General features: G+C 37.1%; 1 protein-coding gene across 1 annotated transcript in view; it reads right to left on the bottom strand.

Annotated features, from left to right (window-relative positions):
* The window catches only part of LOC140244615 (uncharacterized), a 42,289-nt gene that overhangs the window by 3,193 nt on the left and 12,077 nt on the right, over positions 1-27,019 (bottom strand). The window contains exons 2-15 of the mRNA XM_072324236.1: positions 23,178-23,219; positions 20,359-20,432; positions 16,851-16,919; positions 13,299-13,368; positions 12,728-12,866; positions 11,768-11,833; positions 10,889-11,012; positions 10,062-10,161; positions 9,126-9,184; positions 8,865-8,929; positions 7,745-7,894; positions 3,835-3,877; positions 3,184-3,298; positions 1,515-1,602 (exon numbers count right to left, since the gene is read on the bottom strand). Coding sequence (XP_072180337.1) covers positions 1,515-1,602; positions 3,184-3,298; positions 3,835-3,877; positions 7,745-7,894; positions 8,865-8,929; positions 9,126-9,184; positions 10,062-10,161; positions 10,889-11,012; positions 11,768-11,833; positions 12,728-12,866; positions 13,299-13,368; positions 16,851-16,919; positions 20,359-20,432; positions 23,178-23,219 — 1,204 coding nt within the window. The remainder of the gene's footprint in view (positions 1-1,514; positions 1,603-3,183; positions 3,299-3,834; positions 3,878-7,744; positions 7,895-8,864; positions 8,930-9,125; positions 9,185-10,061; positions 10,162-10,888; positions 11,013-11,767; positions 11,834-12,727; positions 12,867-13,298; positions 13,369-16,850; positions 16,920-20,358; positions 20,433-23,177; positions 23,220-27,019) is intronic.

The raw sequence follows: 27,019 nt of genomic DNA, 5'->3' as shown, positions 1-27,019 counted from the left end.
AAACCCTCAGCTGTGCGGCGCGCCTCATCCTGGCAGAAAGTGGAACACGCACTTTAGTGCGCGTATGAAAACCTCGAAAATGCGCAGCTTGAACCCTCAAGTTCATTGACCCTACCTGCCAAAATATCAAAAATCCTTCATAAATTTCCCCAAAATTCTCTGATCACTACCAAAATCTAATCATCTGTTACTTGTGTCATTCTCAACCTTTCCTGTAAGTTTCATCCAAATCCGTTAACTACTTTTTGAGTTATTTTGCACACGGACAAACAAAAACTAACTAACAAACAAACAAACCAATAGTAACGAAAACATACCTTTAACCTCCTCCATTGGCAGAGGTAATGATTTGCAAGAAAAAAGAAGAGGGTCCTTAAGTGGGGGGGGGGGGGGGGAAATCTGATACACAGTCTGCACTCAAGACGAAGGGTCAGTATGTAATCAAGAACACACAGAAACTAAGTTGTGCAGATCAGAAACATATCAACAATGAGTCAGCTACCATTCTTTCCTACATTTCTCTCTTTTTTTTTCTCTCCTGGTCATATCTTCATTCACCTTGATTACAATTTCCTGCAGCTGTGAAAGAAATTGCCTTTCAAAGTACATTGGTCCCTGAGTGTGTCAGATAATGAAACTAAAGATAGTTTGGAATTAAAGGGAAATGTTTCCTCAAACAGATTATGGAAATATGCAGATTCACTGAATGTAAAGAGATGGTGGTGATACCACTCGGTAAAAGTTGTAGGAAACTCTTGACAACTTTTTAAAGGCTGTAAATTTAAGATATTACAGTAAGTTTTGGTTAATTCCATGGCTATATCTATACCGGGCTAAAGCAAGCTGCAATGTTACAATACTTTAAAGGGATCGCACAGTTTTGGTTGAGACCTAATTTCAAGTTTCTAACATTTTTTTGTGAAATAATGAGAAACCTCTTATGAAACATGAAAGAGCTTGTAATTCTATGAGGAATTCAACATTTATTTGATGAAAATTGGTTTTGAAATGGCTTAGATATCCAAAAAAGAGCGATTCTAATAAAGTGTGGGACCCACACTTTATTACAATTGCTTTATTTTACTTTGTTTTTGGATGTTTTAGTCATTACAAACCCGATTTTCGGTAAATAAACTTTGAATCCCTCTTAAAATTGTTTGCTCTGTACTATATCGTAAGTGTTTTCTTGGTATCTCGCAAAAAGTTAAAAGCCCAATTCTCATCTCCACCAATACTGTACTATCCCTTTAAGAATAATGAAAAGAATGCCACACAACATTGTTCCTGATAGATGAAAAGTACAAATCCTTCAACTTCACACCAAGATATGTAAGGCAATTATCATTCCCCATGCCTTCTAGAGGTACTAGGTCAAGTGCTCTTCTAATGTCCTGGTAGAATTAACATTTTTTTAAACCTAAATTCCATTATCATTTTTCATCATTGGTCTTGGAACTGCTATTTCAATATCATATATATATCAATTTGAATATTCAATTATTTGGGTAGATTACCTCTTTGGGCAATACTTGATCTTTGCTGGCACAGTATTGCCTTTGTCCACCTTGTCCCATGCCATGAACGCATCCAGCCATCCGAGAACTTGCGAAGGAAGATAATACAAACATAAATTCACCATCACCGAAATGCAGACAACACTTGATTCTCAGCTACTATCCAAGGATCCCACCAGCATATGATGCATCAAGCGTTACCCCGGGGTACCGTTGTACTCCGGGGTACCACGTTGTGTAGCGCCACCTCATGTCCACTCGAGGACAGCCGCAGAGAAATGCATGCACTGTGTATGCGTGTACATAGTCATTCCAATGCCACTGCATGTTATATTATGCATGCATGGTATGCTGTGCTAAGCAATAGCGTGACTGTGCTTCAGTGCAGCGCAGTGTAGTGCAGTGCAGTGGCTAGTGTGCGCTAGCTCCAGCACCAAAATAATTTCCAACTTTTTGGCACCCAGGGTACAACCTTTATAAAAAAAAATAATAATTCAACAAAATGGCTGATTTTTATTTGGTACCCCGGGATACCATTTATGTCATCATATCTCTGTTGATCTACCTACCTCTCTGATTCAATATCTATCTTTATGTCTTTTGCTTCCTTTTAAAACAAGTTGTTTTTGTTTTTGTTGTTTGGTTTTGCATTATTCATTCAGACCCTTCCTGGCAATAACACTATTGGTGCCACACAATGGCTTACATTAACAGCAAATATGGAAACATTAGACATTTCACATCTATTTCCACATAATTGCATGGTACTACTGCCTCTCATCAACTTTTCAGTTACTGCTCGAAATTAAGGATATCAAATTTAACACTACAGTGACAATGCCCGAATAATAGTGACATTGGAAAAGGGTAACTTTGATCATTATTTACATTAATTCATATTTTGGGACTGAACAAAACTATGAAATTTAAGAGTATGATGATAGCAACAAAATGGTGAGATACGACAGAGATATTTAATAATCAACTGACAGCAACTTTTCATTTACTGTTTGAGACTTGAGATTATCACAGCATATATTGGCGTTAATATGGTAGCATAAAATTTGATTTTTAATAGTGTTTGAGACTGAAAGACACTCCAGTTATGAGTAGTAGCACCAGCAGATTTCTTTCATTGTATCAAAATTTCCTTATAACCAAACAAATAAACAATAAAAAAACATAGCACCCTGGATTTTTATTTCGTTGTAACCAGAATTTCGTTATAACCATGTTCATTATAATGGGAGTGCACTGCAGTAATGATCATGTGGACGGCAGGGTTTTTGAGTGCCTTTGATCCCCATCAATCCTCAATGTGCTTCATTCCCCGATCACCACCGATGCCTGAAAACTGCATGTAAATGTCAACAAATAGAGATTACCCAATCCCCTAATCCCCATATGGCCTTCTGTTGGTCCTAGGCACATTGTTATGGCTGAATGGATTGGCTTACTTGCAATTAAGGTCAAGTTTGGATGAATTATCTACTAGCTTGGACACATAAATGGTTATATCTGTATTCTCAATTGAGAGTAACAGCTGTCATATTAAGCAGCTTACATTAGCATGATAAAATATTCAGCTAACAGTGAATCAGGAGATGACATGACTACAAGCATCAATAAGTCACTTCGCAGTTTGAGATTCAAAGACACCATGGCTTACATGAGTGTAATAATGCTGACCCAATGGTGAGATAGGACACAGTTATACTGATCATTATGAAGAGCTCCACCAGAACAGCCACCCAGGTGTACTGGGGATAGTCTTGCTCCAAGATCTAAGGGGGAAAAATAGACAAGTTTGAGTCAGAACCAGTCTTTGAAAGCCCAAGTAGGGTGTTTTTTTTTTTTTTTTTTTTTTGGGGGGGGGGTTTGTGTGTGTGTGTGTGTGTACACAAGTAGAAACTTCCAACAATTAAAAAGAATTAATGCCATGAAAATATCTTGCTTTTACAGTATTCATTTCAACATTATCAATGTTTCACAAGGTTTGTTTGTTTCTGTTTCTTTATTATATTTGAAATTTTCAAGCACATTTTTTTTTTCAGTTGATTCTTAAACTAGCAACACATTTTCATCAGATCAAAGTTCCTATTTGTCTCTCGTATTACCAATTCTTTAATAAATTCTTAGAGTTTCTGCAAATCTAATGATTTTTTTCAGAAACTTCATCTAATCTTTCTCTAATATAGGGCATGCAGTGAAATTCTCACAGGTGCCAATTTAATGACAAGGGGATGATGATTTCTCAGATTAAATTTCTCCTGGACGAGATTGGTTGGGCAAAATTATTCAAAGAGACAAACACACTTACTGCTATGAGTGGAATGGTTGATATTTCTCCTTCCCTGGCTGACCTGCAGATATCAAGACATGTATCGAGGAAAATAATAAATGAAGGGGTCGGTGCATTATAGTGCTAACCCACACAATGTTCATTTTGAGATAATCGCTTTCGAAAGTTTGAAAAAAATCCATAAATCAGGTTAATGACTCGACAAGGCCAATTTTTTCGTATATGAACCTTTACATACTCAAGATTGAACAGTGTCTTGGGGAAATTTACTACAATGATATTTTGGTGGATTCAAGAGGATTTTTCAAGTCACATTTTGAATTTGTGGCTTAGCACTTTAATGCAGCCAAATCCGTCGTGTATACAAATACTCTTTATTTTTTGAAAACTCACAAAATATCAACATCTCTTCGCTAAAAATGGAAAATTAATGTAATATTTGAGTTTCCCTCCTTCGTGACGTGAAAGCAAAATAAGATATACTTGTTTTTAACTGTCTGTATTGTATAATCTGTGTGAATTGTGAAGACAAACTTTGCATACACAATATTTCAGACGCACACACGCGCACAGAATCACTCATATAGGCATAAAGACATCTTGAAATGTGGATATTAAACAATTTCAACAATTCAAGTTTTAAAAGACTAAGCATTCAGTGTCATACAAAATAATAATATGATTTGTTGGGAGGGGGAGGGGTTATATCTCATTGAGGTTTTTACATCTTCCGTGTGCCTAAAAGCAGGGAAAGAGTCCCTTCTTCAGCATTATGCATATAACGCATTTTAAATTTAGAGTATCTAGATCAGAGAAAATAAAGTAGAATGGTACATATCAACATTATTCCAGGGATTATCATGTCTTTTGTTAAAGGGAATAAAATACCATAAAGTAGACATTAAGGCCTTGTTTTAATAGCTAGATTGGTTTTCTTGTTTAGGGTATCAAAATCACCAATAGTACTCTAAAATCCTTCTTTGTATGACAACGAATTTACCAAAAAAAAAATAGTGTTGCATGAGAATTATGACTGTACATGCCTCAATAAATCCTCCTCCATGTTCGTTGGTAAATGCAGGCTGTGTGAAATTATGCAGGAAGGTTCTTATCACATAATGAATGACTAACTCTTAATGGCCAAAAATCCATGTTAAAATTGGGAAAAAATATCTTTGGAAGTTTGAACACTTATAGATTTCGTATATTCGGACAGACCATACATGCTGAAATACAATGTGCCGAATAAGACCAAAATAGGCTACGTATACCAAGTTGGTGTGTTTATGCACATACATTTTACCCCATATGCGTTTTCAGACTACATTTGGATCATGAAGATCACTTAGGAAGAAGATAAAAATGTTCTCATGTCAAAGGTGTTACGGTGACAAAAACATACATGAAAAAGTGAAAAATCTATATGCTTTTAATAGTTTTATCAATCACACATCTCCAAATTGATTTGAAGGAAACTTCCTTTTTTTTTAAATTAATCTTGAAAACAACCCTGTGAAAAAAAGATAACTCTGAAATTTGTAACAGAATACAGCAAATACATTTTCTTTCCAACATGGTGACTTCTTCATAAAAATGCATGACAAATACCGAGTTTAAAGGGTAAATGCAGTAGTGGAAAAAAAAAGGAGCTATTGACTCACAATTAAATTACGTAAAAAAAAAACAAACACTATACTATCAGCATTGATGCTTTGAATTCTGCTTTGATTGCTTTCAACGTTTATTGATTTAAATTGAGAAACCATATAGAGGTATCAACAACGTGGAACTATGAATTTTATACGACAGCGTTAGATTTGAAAAATAATGTTTGCAGTTGTATCATAAATGTAACATCCTTTCAAAGGATGTTAAACCTGTATGCATCGTGTCTCGGTTATGTAAGAAACTACAGGGAAGCACAGCTGTATTGACAGCGGCAGGATTTTGTTTGAAAATTTGAGGTAAATTAATCGATATTAAAAATGCATTTTGTTTTCATCCATTTTCTGTCTATAGCTAATGCCCTAAATATGGCTGTGAAAGTATAGCAAAATTGCATTTTATTAAAAAGAGGTAACAAATTAATCAATGACAATTTCAAATGTTGTTTCACTAGTGATCTAACTCTGTAAGAATTACTAACAGGTAAGGCACATGTCAAAACATCCAGCTATCCGCATATTTTTTTTTTACCTATATGAACGTTTTCAGATCACACTTGCATCGGGAAAAAAATCATGAAGTTAGAGACAATACACTTATTACAATAAGCCATTTCGATGAAAAAAAAAACACACATAACAAATAAAGATTTATATTTTGAATATATTCCATCAGTTATTTAACTACTGAATTATTTTGAGGAAGCTTTCCTTGTGAAGCGAAATGTCAGCATGAATAAAGTGCTAACCCACTAATGAAACTTTAAGGTGCTGGGACAGACCATGAATGTTGATTAATTTTCTTATAGGTCACAATGAACAATGCTAAAATACTCCTAAAACCAGTGATTGTAGTATTTTCCTGATAAGTTCAACAAAAACAAAAAACTGGCGAAAAATGTCATGATCAGTAGAATTAGCATGAAAATAGTGCTAACCCCACCAGTACAAAAATTAACAAAAAATACTCATTAAATGCTTTAAATTTCATTAATGTTTATCTCATCTCCATTTTCATAACTGGCAGAAGAGTACAAGTTATGTTATGAATCAGAATCACTCATTTTTGTAGATGAAAAAGTTTCCTCACTGTTGAGATTTAGATATTTTTATGACAACCTTCTGTCTGCTACCATGGAGGTCGCCATCTTGAAAAGTGTGGCTTTGCATTATATTCCTGCCTATAAGATGTGATTAATTTTCGGGGCAAAAAGATGCCTGCATTAAAAACCCATTTATTGCTTAAATTTCAAGATGACATTTTTAGGGATTATAGAGCAGTGTTTCAGGATGGTGTAAATGCATGTAACTCATTTTTCACGAAAGTGTGGGTTAACACTATAATGCACCGACCCCTTCAAATCATGCACATCATGATGAATCCACACTTACATGTACATGTAACACGACACAATGACTCTTAAAAGGGGATGGCTAGTAACTGATCAGTGAGAATTAGTGGGAATACTGGGGGATGATTGTTCCAATCCTTGTGGGATTCATTTAAGAGTACATTATGTATCTATTGTTGTGTGAAAATTATTTGCTTCAGAATGGTCTCATATTCAAGTAATGTGCAGTTTAATGCCCTGTCACTGTACAGGCATGCTAACCTGGAAACATTATACTGCACACTACTTGAATATGAGACCATTCTGAAGAAAATGATTTTCACACAACAATAGATATATAATGTTCTCTTAAATGAATCCCACAAGGATTGGAACAATCATCCCCCAGCATTCCCACTGATTCCCACTAATCAGTTACTAGCCATCCCCTTTAAAACTCCACAATATTTCATGTAATTCACAGGTTGTGTCAAAACAAAAAGTCTTCAGAACAAGTTTACATTTGGCAAATTTATCAGACACCACTAGTGTCTGATATGACAACAGGAGAACCACATATCACCCGACCTCATCCTAATATACTAATACAGGTTTTAGATGTGTCAGTGTCACAATTCCATAATAATAAAATGATACTTCAATCACCGTTGAATGGCACTTTTATTCTTCACGCAGGTTCTGATATCCACACAAGAGTGGGCACAACCAAGAATCTCATTGTAAAAAGACTGGGAAAAGCCAACAGCATAGACTATACATGGTCGTTGTAGTCTTTTCAGACTTACTATTTTAGGAGGCTAAATCCATACCGTCAATTGACATTCAAGACTAGTAAAGAGATATTGTTTGCCCACGGTCTCAGAGATTCTCAGAATCTTCTCCGAGAGCAATATTATATGACATTCCACTTACTTTTCTAATGATAAATCTTCTGCACATGGTGAGGCGGACGGTGTGGTAAAAATCTCCACTATCGTAGTGTTGCCCGAGATAAGAATGTCTTCAGTGACGTGAGTTATACACGAACTGAGTTGAGGGACAATATCAAGTACCGCCCAGCACCTGTTCACCAAATCAATTGCAAGGAACATAAGACCTGTGTGCATGTATATAGGAGGGAATAATTTTCCTAGTATCCCATCGCAATTTGCTATGCATTTTTATACCACTGCAATACAAACTTCCTTTAGTGTAGCAGTTTTCTTCCATAGAAGTCTATAGGATACCATCTGAAATATTATTCATCAGCTGAAATTGCTAATCATATTTGATTTTGAAAATTATTCCCTGATATAGGCCTTCTGACATATAATAAAAAAAGATATTGTTTCACCAGATCTGTTAGGCAATCTGTAATACACAATGACAGACCATGTTTGCTTTGAGAAGCAGTTAATAATAGATCAAGGCTTGTAAGGCAGTCTGTAATACACCAGAACAGATCTCAGACTGCTAAGTAGTCTATAATACACAAGAAAAGATCCAAGTTTGTTAGGCAGTCTGCAATGTACAAGAACAGATCAAGTTTACCAGGCAGTCGGTAATATACCAGAACAGTAAGCAGTTTGTAACACACCAGATCAAATCCAAGCATGCTAGGTCTGTTAGGAATGTCATCTACATTGTTGGTATTGTTTTGTTCGTGTTGCTCAAAGGTTTATTTATACATTCTTCCACTCAGATTCCAAGATCCCCTAACAGAGAAGTGTAAAACCAGAGCAATTGCTTGTGCAAAGGATAGTCTGGTTACATTGAATGGCAACTTCTGTTGAGATGCCATTTGATGAATGGTTCTATGACACCTGAAGCAACTTTTAGATTGATGTTTACAAAAATGGGGCATTCTGTTTTTTAGTATTGCATTGTTGTTGTCTTTTTTTCCTGACAAAACACTACCATATACATCATAAATTTGACATGAACCGTACTCGTTACAGTTTGCATGCATTCACTTATCCTGAAAGATTATGACTTGTAATTCCTTTTGACGATCATCAAATAAATAAGTGCTATCACAGCAAAATTTACTCACCACAAAACATTTAATACCATACATGTTGTAAGACCAGCAAATACAGTCCACCAAAATAATTGAATCTGTAAGGCATGAAAACAAGAAGATGAAAAACAGTTTGAGTTGCTTTCAATTGTTTTTTTTTTTATTCAGTTTATGCTGTTATTTGTTACTGTTTTCTTTTTAAATATCATTATATATTGTTCACTGTCTTTACCCACTATAATCACAAACAGTCCAAAGTTCACCACAGAAAGCCCAAATATAAGTTGAACTTACCTGTTTTCTTGAGTAGTCTATTCTGGCATACATCATGGGCATTACATTGCACACACCACCTGGAAAAAAAAAAAGAGATAGAACCAGGGTGAAAATGGTCATGTTCTGTATATACACACCATCGGCGGACAAGATCTTGGGGGGGGGGGGGGGGGGTCAAATACCCCCCCCCCCCCCCAGTAAAAACTTGGTCTCAAATAGCCCAGTTATAGGGTGAATAGGGTTAATGTTCATCAGAGTTCAGCCAAAATGGCTTTTGTGAGTTTAAAGAGTGTGTTCCACGCCTCATCCCAAGTTCTCTGCTAGAGTAAAGCCACTTGCAGATGAAATCAAAAAAAAAAAAAAGCTCTAGCGCTTTAAAATAGTTATTAAATGTAAGTTATGGATGAAAACGTGCAACATGAAAAATGTTAATCAGTATAATCAATGCTAAGTACTAGTATTGTTGAATATACAAAATGTGAACAAAGCTTTTATTAAAAAACTTTTTTTCGAATAAACCGTCACAGTGATGGTATATTGAGAAAATTAGTAATATCTCCTTTATATTTGTGGCTTTTTGTACTCTAGGGTGTTTTGTGATACAAATGAACCTAACACATGCATGAAATGTGATAATTAAAACATTTTTTTTTAAATCATTGCCTCCAATGATGAATAGTGGCTGTAACAGCAAGGACTAAAGGCATTTGCAATATTTCCATTTTAGTCTTTTGCATTCTCTATGCCACTTTCAAGCTGCCATAATGAGAAAGGGTCTCATTTGAAAGAAAAAATTGTGACAATGACATCGTGAAATGATTGAGATGTGTCTGCAATCAAATGTCATCATTCATGCATGCAGCCACGACACGAGTCCGGCTTCCGGCATGCTCTGTAAGAGTGTGTAGAGGATGCCATCTGAAAACAAGATGGCTGTTGTGGAATGTTCCTCACCTAGAGCCACTGTACCCATGAGGAAAGGGGAACCCATGTAGTGAAAGTCATTGGTGATTGTGTTGGCTACTGCTGACCCCACACCAAAGGTCACCACCACCTATCACAGGAGGAAAAAAGTAATAGCATCAAAAACAGGTGTAGCACATCACAGTCCTTTCTACTCATTTTGCATATTGTTTGTTATGTAGAACCTCTACAGAGTCAACTCCAAAAGAAGAAAAAAAAAATATATATATATTATTTTTATTTTTTTGCTTTTATTCTTTTAGTGTCACTGACTAAGTGTCACTGAATACAACCTTTCCCTGGGTAAGAATGAAATTAAACAAAATTGACATCTACAATTGAAAAATTGAAACCTACAATGATTTGACAATTTGTTGCTGTCTGGCACTCAGAACTTACAGTTTTATCACCTTTATCTCGCTTGAAAGCATGCAGATTCCACTAAAGATAGCAAAGAACAAGTTTGTAGGATTTGAGGTTTTGATTCTTTTTTATTTTGTTGTTTTTCAAACATTCTTTAATTCCATGAAATATGGTACATTCAAAGATATTGATGCCAGTAACTTTGTTCTGTATGACATCAAAATGATATCACATCCATGCAAATTTCTAAAGGTGTCATGCAAGATGACTGAACATGGCTGCACAAATATTCTTCAAGAGCAAAGGATCAATGTTTCTAGCCACATGGCAAAAGAACAGGACCATTAAGCAGTTCTCCTTCAGCGTGCATGATGAATGTATTTTGCCATGGGAGATATGCAAGTCATGCAGTATGAGCTCCATCTCCTGAGCCGCATCCCCAAAGGTGGTCTCACCGTGGCAACGAGAAGACCTCCCTTGGCCAAGGTGAAGAGGGAAACGACAGGCTGGATGATGCGCTGGGCAAAGACGATGCTACAGGACAGCAGCCACACAAAGACTGGAATGATGTAGAGATGTCTGCGTTGTAGATAGTCAGGATAGATAAGAGAGAGTAATCGTCCGCCTTGCTGAAATTAAAATTCTTTGGGATGCATAAGAGGTACAACCCCCCACTTGACGGTTGTTTCATTTGTATGCAAAACACCAGCACAGAATTCAGACTCGCGTGGAACTTTTTGAGGAGCTTTGATTATTAAAGCTCTGTGCTCGACATAAGGGACATCAAACTTGGTAAAATTGACTGTGATTGCGAAGGTCCTGCAAGAATTAGTCTAGCTTTTTAGACCCGTTTCACCACACAAGACCAACCCTATAGGAGTGCAGTGATAAACATCCAGATTCCAATGGCTGCAGGAAGATTAAGGATACAGTCTTGACTTCCTGACAGTCTAGCATAAGCCTCACACTGCAATATGAGAGGTACAATGTAGGTGAAGAATGTCTGGAAATGAGACTGTCACAGTAATTACTACCAAGATTACACTAATACACTAAGTACACTGGAACTGTCAGGCAGGGGAACTTATGGTTGCATATAATGTATTGTATCTAAGGATTCTATTTCAATTCAATAGTCTACTTTAATCTACATGCTGGTATCACTAAGTGTAAGATGAAAAAGATTGTGATTTCATGTTGAAGAATCAAAAAGAATTCATCATCAATGACCAAAAAATGCATGAGACTGTGATTATGTTGCTCACATAGACAGCCCAGCATACATGAATGAAAGCAAAGGTATTCCTTAAAAATTTGTACAATGAAAAACTCACTTGACGTGGAGCAACTGAGCGTAAGCCTCACTACCTGCCAGGGCATAGCTGATCAAAATAGAAACACTGTACGAACAGAGAAAGAAAACACAAAAACATATAGGATCACTGAAACTTTTATCACAACAAAAGAACTTCCTTTCTATGAACTGATTCTGTTAGAATTTAAGAAGTGCGCTAAACGCGACGATTTTAAATACTTTTCTTATGTGCTCATGATGACTGCTCAACAGAATGGGACAAGTACAATCACCGATGTCATCTGGCGTGGAGCAACTAAGTCTGCACCGATCCCACCAACGATAACCAGACATTTGAAACATCAATGGGTCCAAATCAACCAATTCTTTAATACCTCTAATTGGCTCTTGAGCGAGATATCTTATAGGACATTATTTCTTTTGACAATAGAGTCTGGAACACTTCTTCTCAATACACCCTGAAGACCAATACCTCTCCAATGGGTGCTACTCCACACTATGAATACCCTTCCCTTTTCCCTCCAAGTCAAGTTTAGGCCATGACTTTATCAATGTGCGAAGGAAATGATATGCCTGGGAAATGATTTCAGTTAAAAATTGTCTGGACAGAGTGATTTGCTACAAGAGAAGGAGGATGTTGAATGAGTATTGTATGGATTAAATTGTCCATCATGAGAAACTTAGTGCTAACGAAGGAGAACCACAAGAAAGATATTGATATCAAAATGACATAAGATACTTTTTCCACTATAAAGGAGAATGTCCAGAGTGACATCATGTATTGAAATGACATTGTTGAATTGTCCAAGGACAGTGCTTTACAATCACACAATGACAACAAATTAAAGCAACTTTATTGGGAATTGCCTCTAGATGGGAACATAATGGCCAAAGAAGGCAAAGCGACAAAGCCAAATCGCCCAATGGGAGTGACTTACAACTAAAGGAGAAAATATATCAGTGATAAAACACGACTTACAACTGGAGGAGAAGGACAATGTCAAAGGCCTGCCTCAGTCCCTTTCCCAGGAACAGCGACCCCATCATGTGAAGGTTAGGCTTGGCCACCTTCCTTGCCACTTTCCTCAAGGAATACCTTGAGGCAAACTTGGATGCACCTGCCAAAGGGAGGGGGAGGTGGAATAAAAACAGACAGACAGAAAATGTGAGTGACAGGACACTTCTCCCTGTTTTTAATTGGTAGCCTCTCTATCTCTGCCTCGACACAAATCAAGTCCTATCTATAGATCTACAGAACCTGATATCCAGCATTAAATCATCAATGTATTGATCAGATATTGACTGATGAGGCACAGTATCTACCAAATGAGGTGTCAGTCACCAAAACTGTCACATGCATTTCACTTCTGCGAATTTTTGACCAAGAAAAAATTATACCATATTGTGTAGACAAAAACTTTTGTGTGCATTTCATTTTTGTGAATCTTGGCTCCTAGTAAAACTAGCCGAAGTTTCATGCAAGCAGAAAATTTCTAGTTTTCAATACTCATTACGGTCTAGATGGGTTTGAACCAAAGAAAAGAGATTACCACTATGGATGGGTTCATCGTCATCTGTCAGGTTTGTTAATGGGACTTGCTGCTCCTCAAAACTCAGTCCCTGAAAGATGAAAGGGAGAATTCAAACGGTACTGGCATGCCATGGCACACACACATACACACATACATACATACATACATACATACATACATACATACATACAAACATATAAATGTATTGCACATCTTTTCCTTAAAACCTGATAAGAGAATTTAGAGGCCATTAACTCAAAGAGTAAAAATCACGTATTTGAGAATTCAACAAATCTCATTTGAATGTCCTTATTTTACATAAAATCACATATCATTCCACTCAATATTTGTGCATTCAAATAAGCTAGTGTTTATGTCGCAGAGCATTTTTGTGAGTGGAAAAAACAAAAAAACAAAACAAAACACAAGTCAAAAGCAAATTACTATCTAAGTGCTTTGTTGTGTTGGTTTGTTGATTTTTTTTTTCCAGCAGTTTTCCCCCAAAGGATCAAGGAATAGAATAACAAATTGCTTGTACACTGTATGTGAGTTTCCCACAGCCACAGAGCAATTGCGATTAATGGGACACTGTCCCTGTGGATACCAAGGAAATCAATCAAATCTTAGCCCCATACAAACAGCAATCAAAGTGGAAAAATAAATTCAATGTGGATAGAACTCCTTTTTAGTGTAACTGCAACAACCACCTGATCACTTGAGATATGCATAAATTATCATATTATATCCACCCCCCCCCCCAAAAAAAAAGATATCTTATATACATAAGTTTGCGATCATTGCATACTGTAAAGAAAGAAAAATTTGTAGGATGAAATTTTCGCAAATAGGAGCCGACGGCCTTTTTCGCATGAATTTTTCTGTGAATAGCCACCAACATTCAATGCTTTATTGTATAGAAAAGAACTTTTGCATGCATTGCTCTTGCACAAAATAAAATTACACGTGAAAATTCCTGGTTGTACAGTAATTTCTTTGGTGGTAGATGCCCATTTTGTAATACAAATATACAATTGTACCTAGAGACTTATTGGTTCTATTGATTTCTGTGGTGGCACAATATACATGTGTTTGAGTGTGTCCGCTCTTTTACACACTGTACGTACATACTTGGGTTGTTAGTCTTTAAACTCAAAGAAAGTCTCACCAGTAGGTATATCACAGTTTCAATAAATATCATTGGACATCACTTAAAGGGGAATCCAGTTCAAATATGAGTCAGTCTGATAAAAAAAAGAGCAAAATCTTACGAGTTCAATTGTAAAAATTTGACTGAAATCAGATAAAAAATAACAAAGCTATGACATTTTGAAGTTTTGCTAATTTCTGCAAAACAGTTTTTGTACAGTGGATATGAATATGCAAATGAGTGAGCTAACATGTCATACCCTCACAATTTTTCACTGGTCGTGTGAAAAAAACCCCAAAATGATGAAAATTCAATGTTTCTGTCATTGAAGTCTGAAACATGATGTTATTCCTGGTTGAATAACTTCAGTTAGATATACCAGGATTTGAGCCTCGGACATAATTGCGTTTGAATGAAAAACTTAAAATGTCAAAATTTTATGTACAAAATATATGGCAAATTGTGAGGGGATGACACGCTCACTTTGCCATTTGCATTCATATTGACTGCTCAAGAACTGTTTCCACCAAGAATAGCAAAACTTCAAAATGTCATAACTTCCTTATTTTTCATCCGATTGACCAAAATTATACCGTTGAACTCATAATATTTTACTCTTTCATATCAGACTAACTTATATTTGGACTGGATTTCCCCTTTAAGAAATTATGCTACTCTAACTAAGGCACCTGCTTCAAATTTTAACCAGATTATGATACAATGAATGCATCGATTCTCACCCTTCTCTTTGCCCTATCACTTGCCCCTCCCCAAGCCCTCCCGTCCTCCCCTTTGCCCCCCCCCCCCTTGCCTACCCCTTACTATCCCCTTTTCTTCTCTCACTCTTGCCTCACTTTCTCTCCTAGCTGTTCTCACTCTTACCCTTCTCCTTGTCCCTCCTTTCCTCTCCACATGCCTTCCCCTCCCCATCCCTTCACCCCCTCCCCACCCACCCCTTTGCCCCCCCCCCCTACCTCCCATCCCTGACCATGCCCCCTCCTCAATTTCCTTCTCTCTGAGCTTGCAAATGAGATCCTACACCTCTGAGGAATGTTACAATGAGGTTTGAATAATTCACTGATGAGTCGTTAGTTATTAGTCCTCTAGTGTTGTGAAACCTGAGCTATTTTTAGCAGACTGCATAGGGTAATACACCAGCACCAGAAAACAGTTTGCACCACTCCAGAATGTGTCATCTAAAATGTGGACATCAGCATATTGTACATTTTTTCCCCTTGTTATTTTGTGATGATTCCAAAGTACCCCTCACACACCCACACGCAAACACACACACACACACACACACACAATTTGGTTGACATGAAAGGAATTAGAACAAACACATGATCCATACTGCATCAAAAGACATACCCAGATATAAACTTATAATACTATCATGGGTCAAGAGAATAAATTGAAATAGAAGCCCTTGTTTAAAGTGGTTCCATGACATTTGCTCCTGCGACAATTGCTCCCATAAAATACCTGCACGCTAAGCCAAACATACTACCTATGCACAAGCATAACCATATCCATAACCATATCCCTAATCCTAATCCTCACATCAAAGTAAACCTCACACACAATCACAACCCTAAGCCTGACCCTAAGCCTAACCCTAAGTCCTTGGAGAAAATAAGAATGGAGCAGTCGTTGCGGAAGCAAATGTCGCATCACCATTTCAAGTAACTGCTACTATAACTGACTCATTTATTGTCATAGCCATTTTTGCCAGCAGACCATGACCCCAATAACTTTTGCACTCATGACAGATTAGAAAAAAAAAGACAACTGACCTTTGCATTCATGTTGAATTCAAATAAGTTCTTTCATTTACAAGTATCATCATGATAGCTCTTCTCTATCTTCTTATCTGATAACTAGAGAAGCACTCTGAGAGCGCAGACCTCTGCCAAGCATGCAGCTCATTTCCACCACTGATCTTGTTCTTCCATAGAGATATCAGTCATTTCCACCCATACGTACTTATAGCATTGTGTGCTGAAAGTCGCCCGATTTCCCAATATAAAAGTCTTTGTTACGTCATAACCCCTCAGCTGCATGGTGTGCCTCGCCCTAGCAGAAAACGAGAGCACGCACTGTAGTGCACGCATGCAAACCTCAAATACACGCAGCCTGAACTCCCAAGTTCACTGACCCTACCTGTCAAAATATCAAAAATCCTTCAAAAATTCCCCCAAGTTCTTGGATCATTACCAAAATTTAATCATCTGTTACTTGTATCATTCTAAACCTTTTCTGCACGTTTCATCCAAATCTGTTCACTACTTTTTGAGCTATTTTGCACACGGACGAACAAACAAACAAACGAACAAACAAACCAACGATAATGAAAACATAACCTCCTCCCTTGGCGGAGGTAATAAGTGGATAGATCAACAGATGTGTAAATGTATAAAAACCTTGTGCTTCTCTATGTTGTAGGCATGGACACGCTGGAGCACATCAACAAAAAAGTAGATAAGAAGTGCCTGGAAAATGGGAAAAAAAAAACACACACACACAAAATTTTAACAGTAACAATTTCATGGACTTCAAATATCTCATTCTTTTGTGTTTGTGTTCTAGTCAGAGAAGCTGAAAATATCTAGAAATTACTACAAGTGTGTAAGTTTGAACTAATCTATGTACAGTGTATATATATATATATATATATTAGTATGAAGAGTTGATGTGGCTCAGTGGTTAAGACCATGGACTATTAATCGCAATGTTCCTGGTTCAAGTCCCTCGCCTGCAGCGGTTGTACCCCAAGGCAAGGCTCTTTACCCTCATTGCCTATGTCCCTTGGAGGGGACTTCAGGTAGCCTCTCTCTTGATGGCTTATCAGCATTTGATACTTCCTCAGCAGTCACATGAAACATATCATTTCAATTACTCAATTTCAATAAGTGACTGTGAAAGTAGTGCAGTCATGAAGTATTCTGCAGGTGTGTATTTTGGGGATACCTTAATAACTAAGGATAAGTACCACTTAATTTGCAAAATTTGCTTGGAAAAAAAAAACTGGAATTGTCGCTATGGCAACTGGTATGCCTCCGCCATAATGCATGATTCTCCTCATACATGTAGGTCTAGATAGTACATGTGGACAATGTGTGATTACATTTTCACAATATTGGCAAAATAGCAAAATGACAAGTTTGTCACAAACGTGTTGAATGTTCACCTTCCTTGACCTAGGTTTAATTGGATGAATAGGAGGAGAGCATGTATTTGGCGATTTAAGGACTTTAACTTGACTTTGACCCATTCATACGTTTATGCATTGAGTAATTTTCAAGGTATGGAAAAAAAGTGTAATTTCTGTATTGAATAGTAAATTGTTACCATTTTCATCTGGCCTGTGACCCTAAAATTCATAAGATAATCACTGTCAGGCAGAGCATGCATAAATATGTAGTAAGTTTCAAGATAACTTGAGCCACTTCCGGGATATGGAGGAAAAAGTTAGTTCAGCACTTTCACTTGATCTTTGACCTTTTGACCTCTGAGGCAAAAAAAAAAAAGAAAAGAAAAAAACTTTCCAGAGAATCTCTATTAGGTTATACGTGCATACACCAAGTGTAAAAAAAAAAAAATAATAATCCTGCTGGCATTGCATAAACATGAGGAAAATAGTAACCCTTAATTGTCTAGATAAGCACTGCCAGTCAGTACATGTATATTATGTTCCATGAAGATACATTGAACAATTTCCAAGGTACAGAGAAAAAAGTGAAGTTTTAATATTTTTACTTGACCTTTTGACCTTTGACCTCATGACCCCAAACTTTCACCAGAGAATCTTAATTGGGTAATACATGTATACACTAAGTTTCAAGAAAATATCTTCAAGCATTGCATAGATATGGTGGAAATAGTGAAATTTTATGTATTTGACCTTGACCTTTTGACCTTTGACCTTGAGCATGTGCACCCAAAAGTTAATAGGCACAACTTCACCCCCTAATACACATACCTGCCAAGTTTCATTAGGATACCTCAAAAGGTTTTTTAGTTACGCTGTCCACAAAATTCACTACAGACGGATGGAAGGACGGACGGACGGACAGACAACCCGAAAACATAATGCCTCCAGCACCACTTCGTGGCGGAGGCATAAAAAAAAAAACCTTTGAAAATGACCAGTTGCATTGTTTTCTTTTCTTATTCCTTTTTTTTTTTTAAGCCTACGAACTGAAGAAGAGCTTGGACAATATTAAAATATATACAGTCCCACATCATTTATCCTGCAATTACTTCTTCCGGATCCCTGTATTGTCCAGTTCCATGACATTTGCTCCTGCAACAATTGCTCCAATGAAACATTTGCACACTAAGCCAAACATAAATTCTATCTACAAACATTGCCCTACCAACTAATCCTAACCCTCACATCAAATTACACTTCAAACGCCATCAAACCTCTAAATCAACCCTAACCCTAAGTCCTTGGAGAAAATAAGACTGGAGCAACTGTCGCAGGAGCAAATGTCGGGTCACCCTACTGTCCTGACATGGACTGGCACATTATTGGCTTTGCACTTTCTGTGCGAAATACTGTTGCTAAAAGAAACAGAAACCAAGAGGAAGGTGTCTTCCCACTCGTAGTAGCATAAATCATTTATCTCAGTTACAATCATGCAATATCATGTACAGAGTTGTACATGGTCATATATTGTAGCAAAGAGTAAATCAACAATGCCTTATCACAAACACAATATGCCTAAAAGTGTTGTGCTTGAGCTTTCAGTCACTTATCCGGCCATATCTTTTATTTGGAAGGGCGCCAGTCCTGACATTACTAGAAAACTGAGGATGGATTGTAAAATGAAACCTCCACTGGGATGTTTGTTTGTTTTTCAGAAAGTGATATGGATTCTGCACTTAAAATGCATTAGTCTCGTTTCCAGTCCCTTTGCCAACTGGACTCCGCTTCGTTACCGCCCCACAAGAAAGTCGCCGCGCCTTTAACATATACCAGTTTTCGACGTTGAGGGTGTCAATATTCTGTACAGCAAAATAGTACAAGCAGAGGGTCTGGTAGCCAGACTAAAAATGCATCAACTTCTGCTTCTTTTCCTCCTGCCCCCCCCCCCCCCCAATATTTGTCAGTAACAAACAAAATTTGAGATCTACCTACTGCAGCTGTTCCATGAGAAACAATCTCACTTAAAGACCACATTATGTAAACTAATACCGAGCATGATTACTAATTGTTCCCACAGAAGCACATCGACAGGAAGCTCCCCCCACGGCTGACAATAAATTACAAATGCATAATATCTGAGTAAGGCTTGCCCAGGAGAGGGAGTTAAAGGGATGGCAGAGTATTGGTGGAGATGTGGACTGAGCTTCTAACTTTTTGCGAGATACTAAGAAACCACTTATGAATTGTTACAGAACATACAATTCTAATAGGGATTCAAAGTTTATTAGGTTTATTGATGAAAATCACTTTTAAAATGGCTGAGATATCCAAAAAACTAAGTAAAGCAAAGCAATGCTAAAGGTGGGTCCCACCTTTCGGTCATTTCAAAACCAATTTTCATCAAATACTGAATACACTATTATTTTTGTGGACAGATATTTTTGCGAATGAGGAGGGCACAGACATTTACGCGATATGTTGTTTTTGCGAATGAATACTAACGCTATAGTAAATGTACTATTCCTCTGGCTCATGGCGACATTTTCGCATGTTGTCAAATTCCTGATCCAACTGTGATTCACAAAATTTGCGCAAATCAAACCCTCGCGAAAATTACAGCTTATACAGTAGACTTTGAATTCCACTTAGAATTACATGCTCTTTCCTATTTCATAAGAGGTTTCTCATTATCTCACAAAAAAAAAGAATGCAAACCTGAAGTCCCATCTCAACCAAAACTATACCATCCCTTTGAATACGAGAGAAACTCTCTTTACCTGAACCACAAAGCCAATGAGAAAGGAGACCACAAATGGTGTGAAGCCGGAATGGGCCAGAGTGACGGGCAGACCTGTTTGGATGGCAATGGAAATTGAAAGAGAGATTGCAAGAGATGGATAAGGAGTGAAACAGATGGACAGACAGACAGACAGATAGTGACAAATCCACAGAAAGAGAAAGAGAGAGGGATGGACAAAGGAAAGGCACAGAGAAAGAGATGAAAAATGAGAAGAGACAGTGGAGCAATATTCGCAAAGAAAGAGGTGAATGAATAAGGAGAGAGAAGGAAGGGACAACATATACAAGAGAGGAGAACAAAAAAAAAATGCATGAGACCAAATGACACTGATTGTAGTTTTTTGTGTTGTTGTTTGTTTGGTTTTTTGTTTTTTTGTCAAACACAATGTTATCTTCCTGGACCCCATATTTCCATATAGATCCGGAAATTTTAACTGGTCTTTGAATACAGACATCAATACTCCCACTAACATTTTCATGTTTGTTTGGGGTTTTTTCACACTTGGTATTAAACACTGCTTTGTAATAGAATGGAAATATCCTGAAATAAAACAAGTCAGTCACCTGTAGTTTTGATATGTGACAAGAAACATAGTTCCTTCATATCTCACTAAATCTCAAGGTATTAACCCACACCTATTTTTATGTCATGATCAAAAGAGAAAGATAAATATGATACAATGAACACAATCTCACACAATGCTTATACACTGTACCATATCAATAGTAAAGTACACAATGAACAATATCGGTTTGTCTTGGTTTTCTCATGATTGGTCACTTCTATCTTTATGTCTCATTAAGAAAGTAAGATAGCAGCAAAGCAGGCATGACACTAGACAGCACTGGGAATGTCAACACAGGCTTTGAAATATATCATCACAACAGGGAGGACAAACAGAGTGAGGGGACAGTGAGATGGATAGGTCAGATTACATCTATGCAAATTACTCAGAATTCCCTGAATAACTGGCTTTCAGTGGTGAACGGGAAGTGGCCGTTCATGCAGCTGCAACGGTGGACAGTGAATGCTCTAAAACCGCAAAGCATAAGATTCTTTTCGCCCTCCTAGGCAGCGAGACGCTCTGCCACACGTGATGTTATCGAAATAAAACAGATAATGCCCTCCAGAGCACGAATATTTCCTGCACACAACATGGTGATGTGAAATGACTGTTTACTTGAAGGGGACACTGAGTCCACATTCTATCATGATTTGTTGAATCTAAATGGCATCTGTTGTTTTAATATCCTTAAATTTGGAAGGATTTTGTCAGTTAGGCCAACCAGTTCAACCATCCTTGATGACGGACAGATTTTGTATCAAAAAATTCTTCTCTATCTCTGCCTCCCCTTCTTTCTCTTCTTTTGTGACATGATAATCACACAAACTATGACTCATGTGTGTTTCTACATTTGACAAGCTGTTAAAACCCAAAGTACTCAAATCTCAAATTTTTAAAGGACTACTCATTTGACCACTTTCCGCAATGATAAAAATCAGGAGGAAAGGCCTTTGCTTCCTCTTTTTCATATTTCTTCTTTATTGCATGAAATCCACACCAAATAGCGAAGTATTTATGTTTTTGAAATTGGCACACCAGAGCCACAAAAAAAAAAAAATGACACTACCCTAAAAGGCCTTTATGAAGACTGCAAATTCACCAAATCTTGAGCCTGAATATCTCTTCTGCAACTAGTCTTATGTTTTTCTTGTTACCATGAAATACTATGTTGCTGAGATACAGTTTTTTCATATAATACATTTGGCATCTTAATTATAACTACAAATCTCACACTCTATCCAAAGAAAACATCTGTACACCGACAATGTCTCTGTAAATAGACCATATTTACGAGTTATATTTAACTGGGTTATTCATTATCTATGCATGTTGCATTCACAAGTTTGTTACCCAGTACTTTAAATATATCAATTTTTTTTTTACCTGGTCTGGGGGGGGGGGAGGACTTGGGGGGTCAAAAGAGTTTAAAAAAATCTACAAATATACAAAATTTCCACTCCTTACTCTGCTAGGAAATGATATAACAGAAAATATTTATCAGTTACAACAGAGGAATTTAAGTATTTTCAGGAATTGGTTTGAACTTTTGCAAGTTACACGTAGGCTCCTACTGTTGCTTCTCTGTTCAATCCTCACATACTAAACAATGCACACAGACACAAAAATAAAGATTAGCTTCATATAATTGGGATTACTTACACAATTCACTGATTTTGTTATCAAAATTCTCTGCTGCAGTCCCTGCAGCAGAGAATTGTACAATAAACACTTGAACTCAAAGTGAAGGTAACCCAAGCTCAGTAACTACCTTGCAGTAAGCTTAAATTAAACAAGTTCTTGAAACCAAATATTAATTCCATTAAAGGTCCAGTTTACCTTTGGGAGCAGTGATTTCAAAAATGTTCAAGATATCACTTTTGATTCATATGTGTAGGTCTGTTGTATCATAAAACATCCTACCATATAAAATTTTTGCAATAAAGCCTAAGATATAAGGAGATATCAGTGTTTTTCTCAATAAACCGTAACTGTATACGCTTTAGTCTGGAAACATTTTTATTATAACTATTGTTTATATTTTGTGTATTTAACAACACTTGACATCGATTACACGGATTCAAATTTTTACAGTGGTTGTTTCTTTCCCTAAATCACATTTTAGAACTATTTTAAAGCACTAACGCTGGGTTTTTGTTTCATATGCAAAAGGTAAATTGTGCTTTTAAAATCAATTACCTCAACAATGTAGACAAGTTTTCTATGACACTTACCAAGAATACCTGTACCAAGAATGCAGGCAATGGTCACAAAATCTGAAAGAAATGACACAAATGAGTTCTTTGAGGGACATTCATAATAATTGACATCAGATTTGTCTAAGTATTTTCAGAGATCAACATGGAAACCCACACACAAGGCTACACAGATAGTGAAAGGACCAGTACTTGGTAGACTGAAAAGTGTTCTCTATAAAGTGTCTTTGATAAAACATTAGAAGTCAACAAGGCTTGATGACCACGTAATCCCATATACCCATCCACACAACAATCACTGCTAGCAAATTTACAATTGTAAACTCTGTAGTGTGGGCATACCATGAAATGGGAAGGCTGGCCTAGCTCAAATATTTTCAAGAATCCCCTGAACAAATTGTGTACCGTATTTACCGGTAAGTTTTATTACTGATCTTTGGAGTCAACCATTCAAGTTGAATGTTGATGCACATACCAAATGTATTTCGCTGACTGTGCCTGGTGCTATTTGTGGTTTTCAAATGTACCCCAGTGGGCAGTGCATGAATTTTAAGACACCCATGAATCTCCACATGACTAGGTCTGTAACTACTATTGACAATTTGGTTTCAAGGGTTCTATACAAATAGGCTTTCAAAGTTAGCAGTACTTGCAGCCTTCTTTTGTCTTGTCCTCCAAAGAACCATGAATTTGGCCCTTGGTATAGCATACTGTAAAACACAATATTTTTGCTGCATGAAATTTTCGCGAATTGGAGTCGACGCCCTTTTTTGCAGCATGAAATTTTCGCAAGCTGCCTCTAATATTCAATGCATACATATAGTGTAGACAAGAACTTTCACGTGCATTTCAATTTCGCGAATCTTGGCTCTCGCGAAATTCACGAAATTAAAATGAACGTCAACATTCCTTGTTTTGCAGTACACATGTATATGGGTCAGAATTTTGAACGATGTACAGTACAATTGAGCCAAACAACGCAAAATTTAAAAAGGAGAAATTCTCCAAATCATTTATCTTACCTGAAAGAGTGTGTAATTCAAGCTTTATTATGAACCAAATTATACAAGGATTTTCCCAGAGGAACAAGTTTTTATTCATCATGGAAGTTTACCATGTCCAGAGCAGCAAACGTCTGTGAGGAATAGTACTGCACATACATTTGAATACCATTTAACATAGCTTGCAACGATCTGATTCAGTTCAAAATCGTAACGAAATATCTTAAGGGACATACACTGTATGTATGTGTTGGCAGAATATCAACATGTACTCTTAACCTGTATGTAATGGTAGACAACTGATGATTTAACCAAATTCGTCATTTCTGTTGAAATATTACTCTTCCTCTAAACACTTTCTCCAATTTACGCGCATTTTACAGAAACTCAATATTTCAAACACTTATTTCACTATCCCCATACTTTAATCCTTACTCCCAAATAATAAGATACTTAAGATCTATCTGATCTAGGCAGTCTCTATAACCCAACAAACATAGCATAGTTTTCATCACGGAGGTTCGCATGTAACTCACGGACGTTCGGAACAAACGAGATATTGAACAATGCAGTTCTCTTGAGTTGGAAACGCATTCTATTCACAACAAATAGCGCTTTCATGTCGAGAACAAACTCCTCTGCAAACTCCTAAATAAATATTGCCAATTCTCAATTATAAAAGCTTGTTTATCTTGTTTATACATTGTGAAACTTTATTTGTCGCTATTAGAGCTAAAAGTTTTAAAGAATAGAGGACATTTTCGAGACAAGTTATCCCTATCAGTCGGATGCATACCTCACGGACGTTCGCTGAAATTGTCACAATAGTTCGTTCTACTACTAGGGTCATGTTCCAGGACGGGTAACTAATCGACAGATAGTACGTAGCCTTCCTAACTCTTTCAAAAATTTGAAAAGGTATTGTCAATGCAAATCATAAGAAATTTGACACCCTTTCAACATATATATTGCTCAGAGAGGGATTAGAAGGTGAATTTTCAGAGAAAATGTTAATTATTTGCTTGGTTTTCGGTGAATCGTATGGCAAAAAAAACTGCAGACGAGCCCCAGTCCGCTCCAAACAAGACATGCAGTTCCTCGGCTAGAGAGCCAAACGTAAAATGTACACCTTCGCCATCAAAGCAAGATGGCACCCCAATCGATAACGTTTTAATCATCACGGACGTTCTTTTTTTCTTGGCAGTTCGTCTAAAAATGTAATTTCAGTTCGCATTTGACAAGGGATGGACAGAAACTCAAAACATACATATCATCGTGTGGCTAAGTGTAGATCTTAGTTGATTACGACTCAGAACAATATCGCCAATAACATTTAATGGGCTACGATCTTTATTAGTAAATAGCGGACGCACGTCCGTGACAAAAACTGAGTATAATCTTGCATAAAAGAATGATACGTCCCATGTACAGCCAGCAGACGTACAATTTTTTTCAGGATATGTACATTGTACATTAGGTGGAACATCAAATTTTTGTATACATTACAGTTGGGACAACAAAGTAGAATTTGCAGCAACGATAGAAATAAAAGCATCACAGATGTTTGTCTGTTTAGGGCTTTGATATTTCAGTTGTTCTCTGTAATTTTATATGTGCTCATAAAGTTCTTATAATTTTGTGGTACATACCCATGATATGTCAGATCCAGAACATGGTCAGATATTAGATGCCACGTACCATAAACAAGGCAAGTGCCAAATTGTGTCTCACCCATTCGCGTACAAGAAATTAATATTTCTAACTCCCAGAAGTTCATTGACCCGCCTATGACCTTTGACCTTGTGGTTACCTTCAACTCCCCAAGGGACATTTACCATCCGAGTCTGGTCACAAAAAGACAAAGGGATCAATAGTTATGAGCCATATAATCGAAACGCGGCAGAAAACTTAATGGGCCCTAAAAATTTGTTGACCCCTTTCTGTGACCTTTGACCTTTTGATGACCTTTAATTCCCCAAGGGACATCTACCGTCCAAGTTTGGTCACAAACGGACATAGAAAGGAAAAGTTCTGAACCACAATCGAAATGCGCCCTTAAAAACTTAACATTGGGCCCTAAAAATTTGTTGACCCCTGTTTGTGACCTTTGACCTTGTGATGACCTTCACCTCCTCAAGGGATATCTACCATCCAAGTTTGGTGACAAAGGGACAAAGGGATCAAAAGTTATGAGCCATAATCAAAACATGCCATAGAAACATTACATTGGGCCCTAAAAGTTCGTTGACCCCTGTATGTGACCTTTGACCTTGTGATGACCTTCACCTCCCCAAGGGACATCTACCATCCAAGTTTGGTCACAAACAGACAAAGGGATCAAAAGTTACGAGCCATAATCAAAACGCGCCATAAAAACTTAACATTGGGCCCTAAAAGTTTGTTGACCCCTGTCTGTGACAGTCTTGCAAGTAAACTTTAACATATGACCTTTGACCTTTGACCTTATCATGTGACCTCTTATGGCACCACAACATGAAGGTACCCCCAGTGCATCCATCACCCAAGTTTGATTGCCAATGTCGCAACATGTGTCGAGTTAAGTGTGATAAGAGAGTCTTGCAAGTGAACTTTAACGTATGAACTCAAATGACCTTTGACCTTATCCTGTGACCTCTAACGGCACCATAACATGAAGGTACCCCCAGTGCATCTATGACCCAAGTTAGGTTGTAATCCAAGCAACTTATGTGAAGTTCTTTGTCAAAAGAGAGTCTTGCAGGTAAACTTTAACATAGAAAAGAGAGCCTTGCACATACTCTTTAATATATACTGTATGACCTCAAATGACTTTTGACATCATCACATGACCTCCGACAACACCATAACATGAAGATACCC

The sequence above is a fragment of the Diadema setosum genome, chromosome 21 (genome assembly GCF_964275005.1).
Source record: "Diadema setosum chromosome 21, eeDiaSeto1, whole genome shotgun sequence".
Classification (NCBI taxonomy): domain Eukaryota; kingdom Metazoa; phylum Echinodermata; class Echinoidea; order Diadematoida; family Diadematidae; genus Diadema; species Diadema setosum.
Note: the sequence above shows the minus strand (reverse complement) of the source record. Positions and strands in the feature narration are given on the sequence as shown.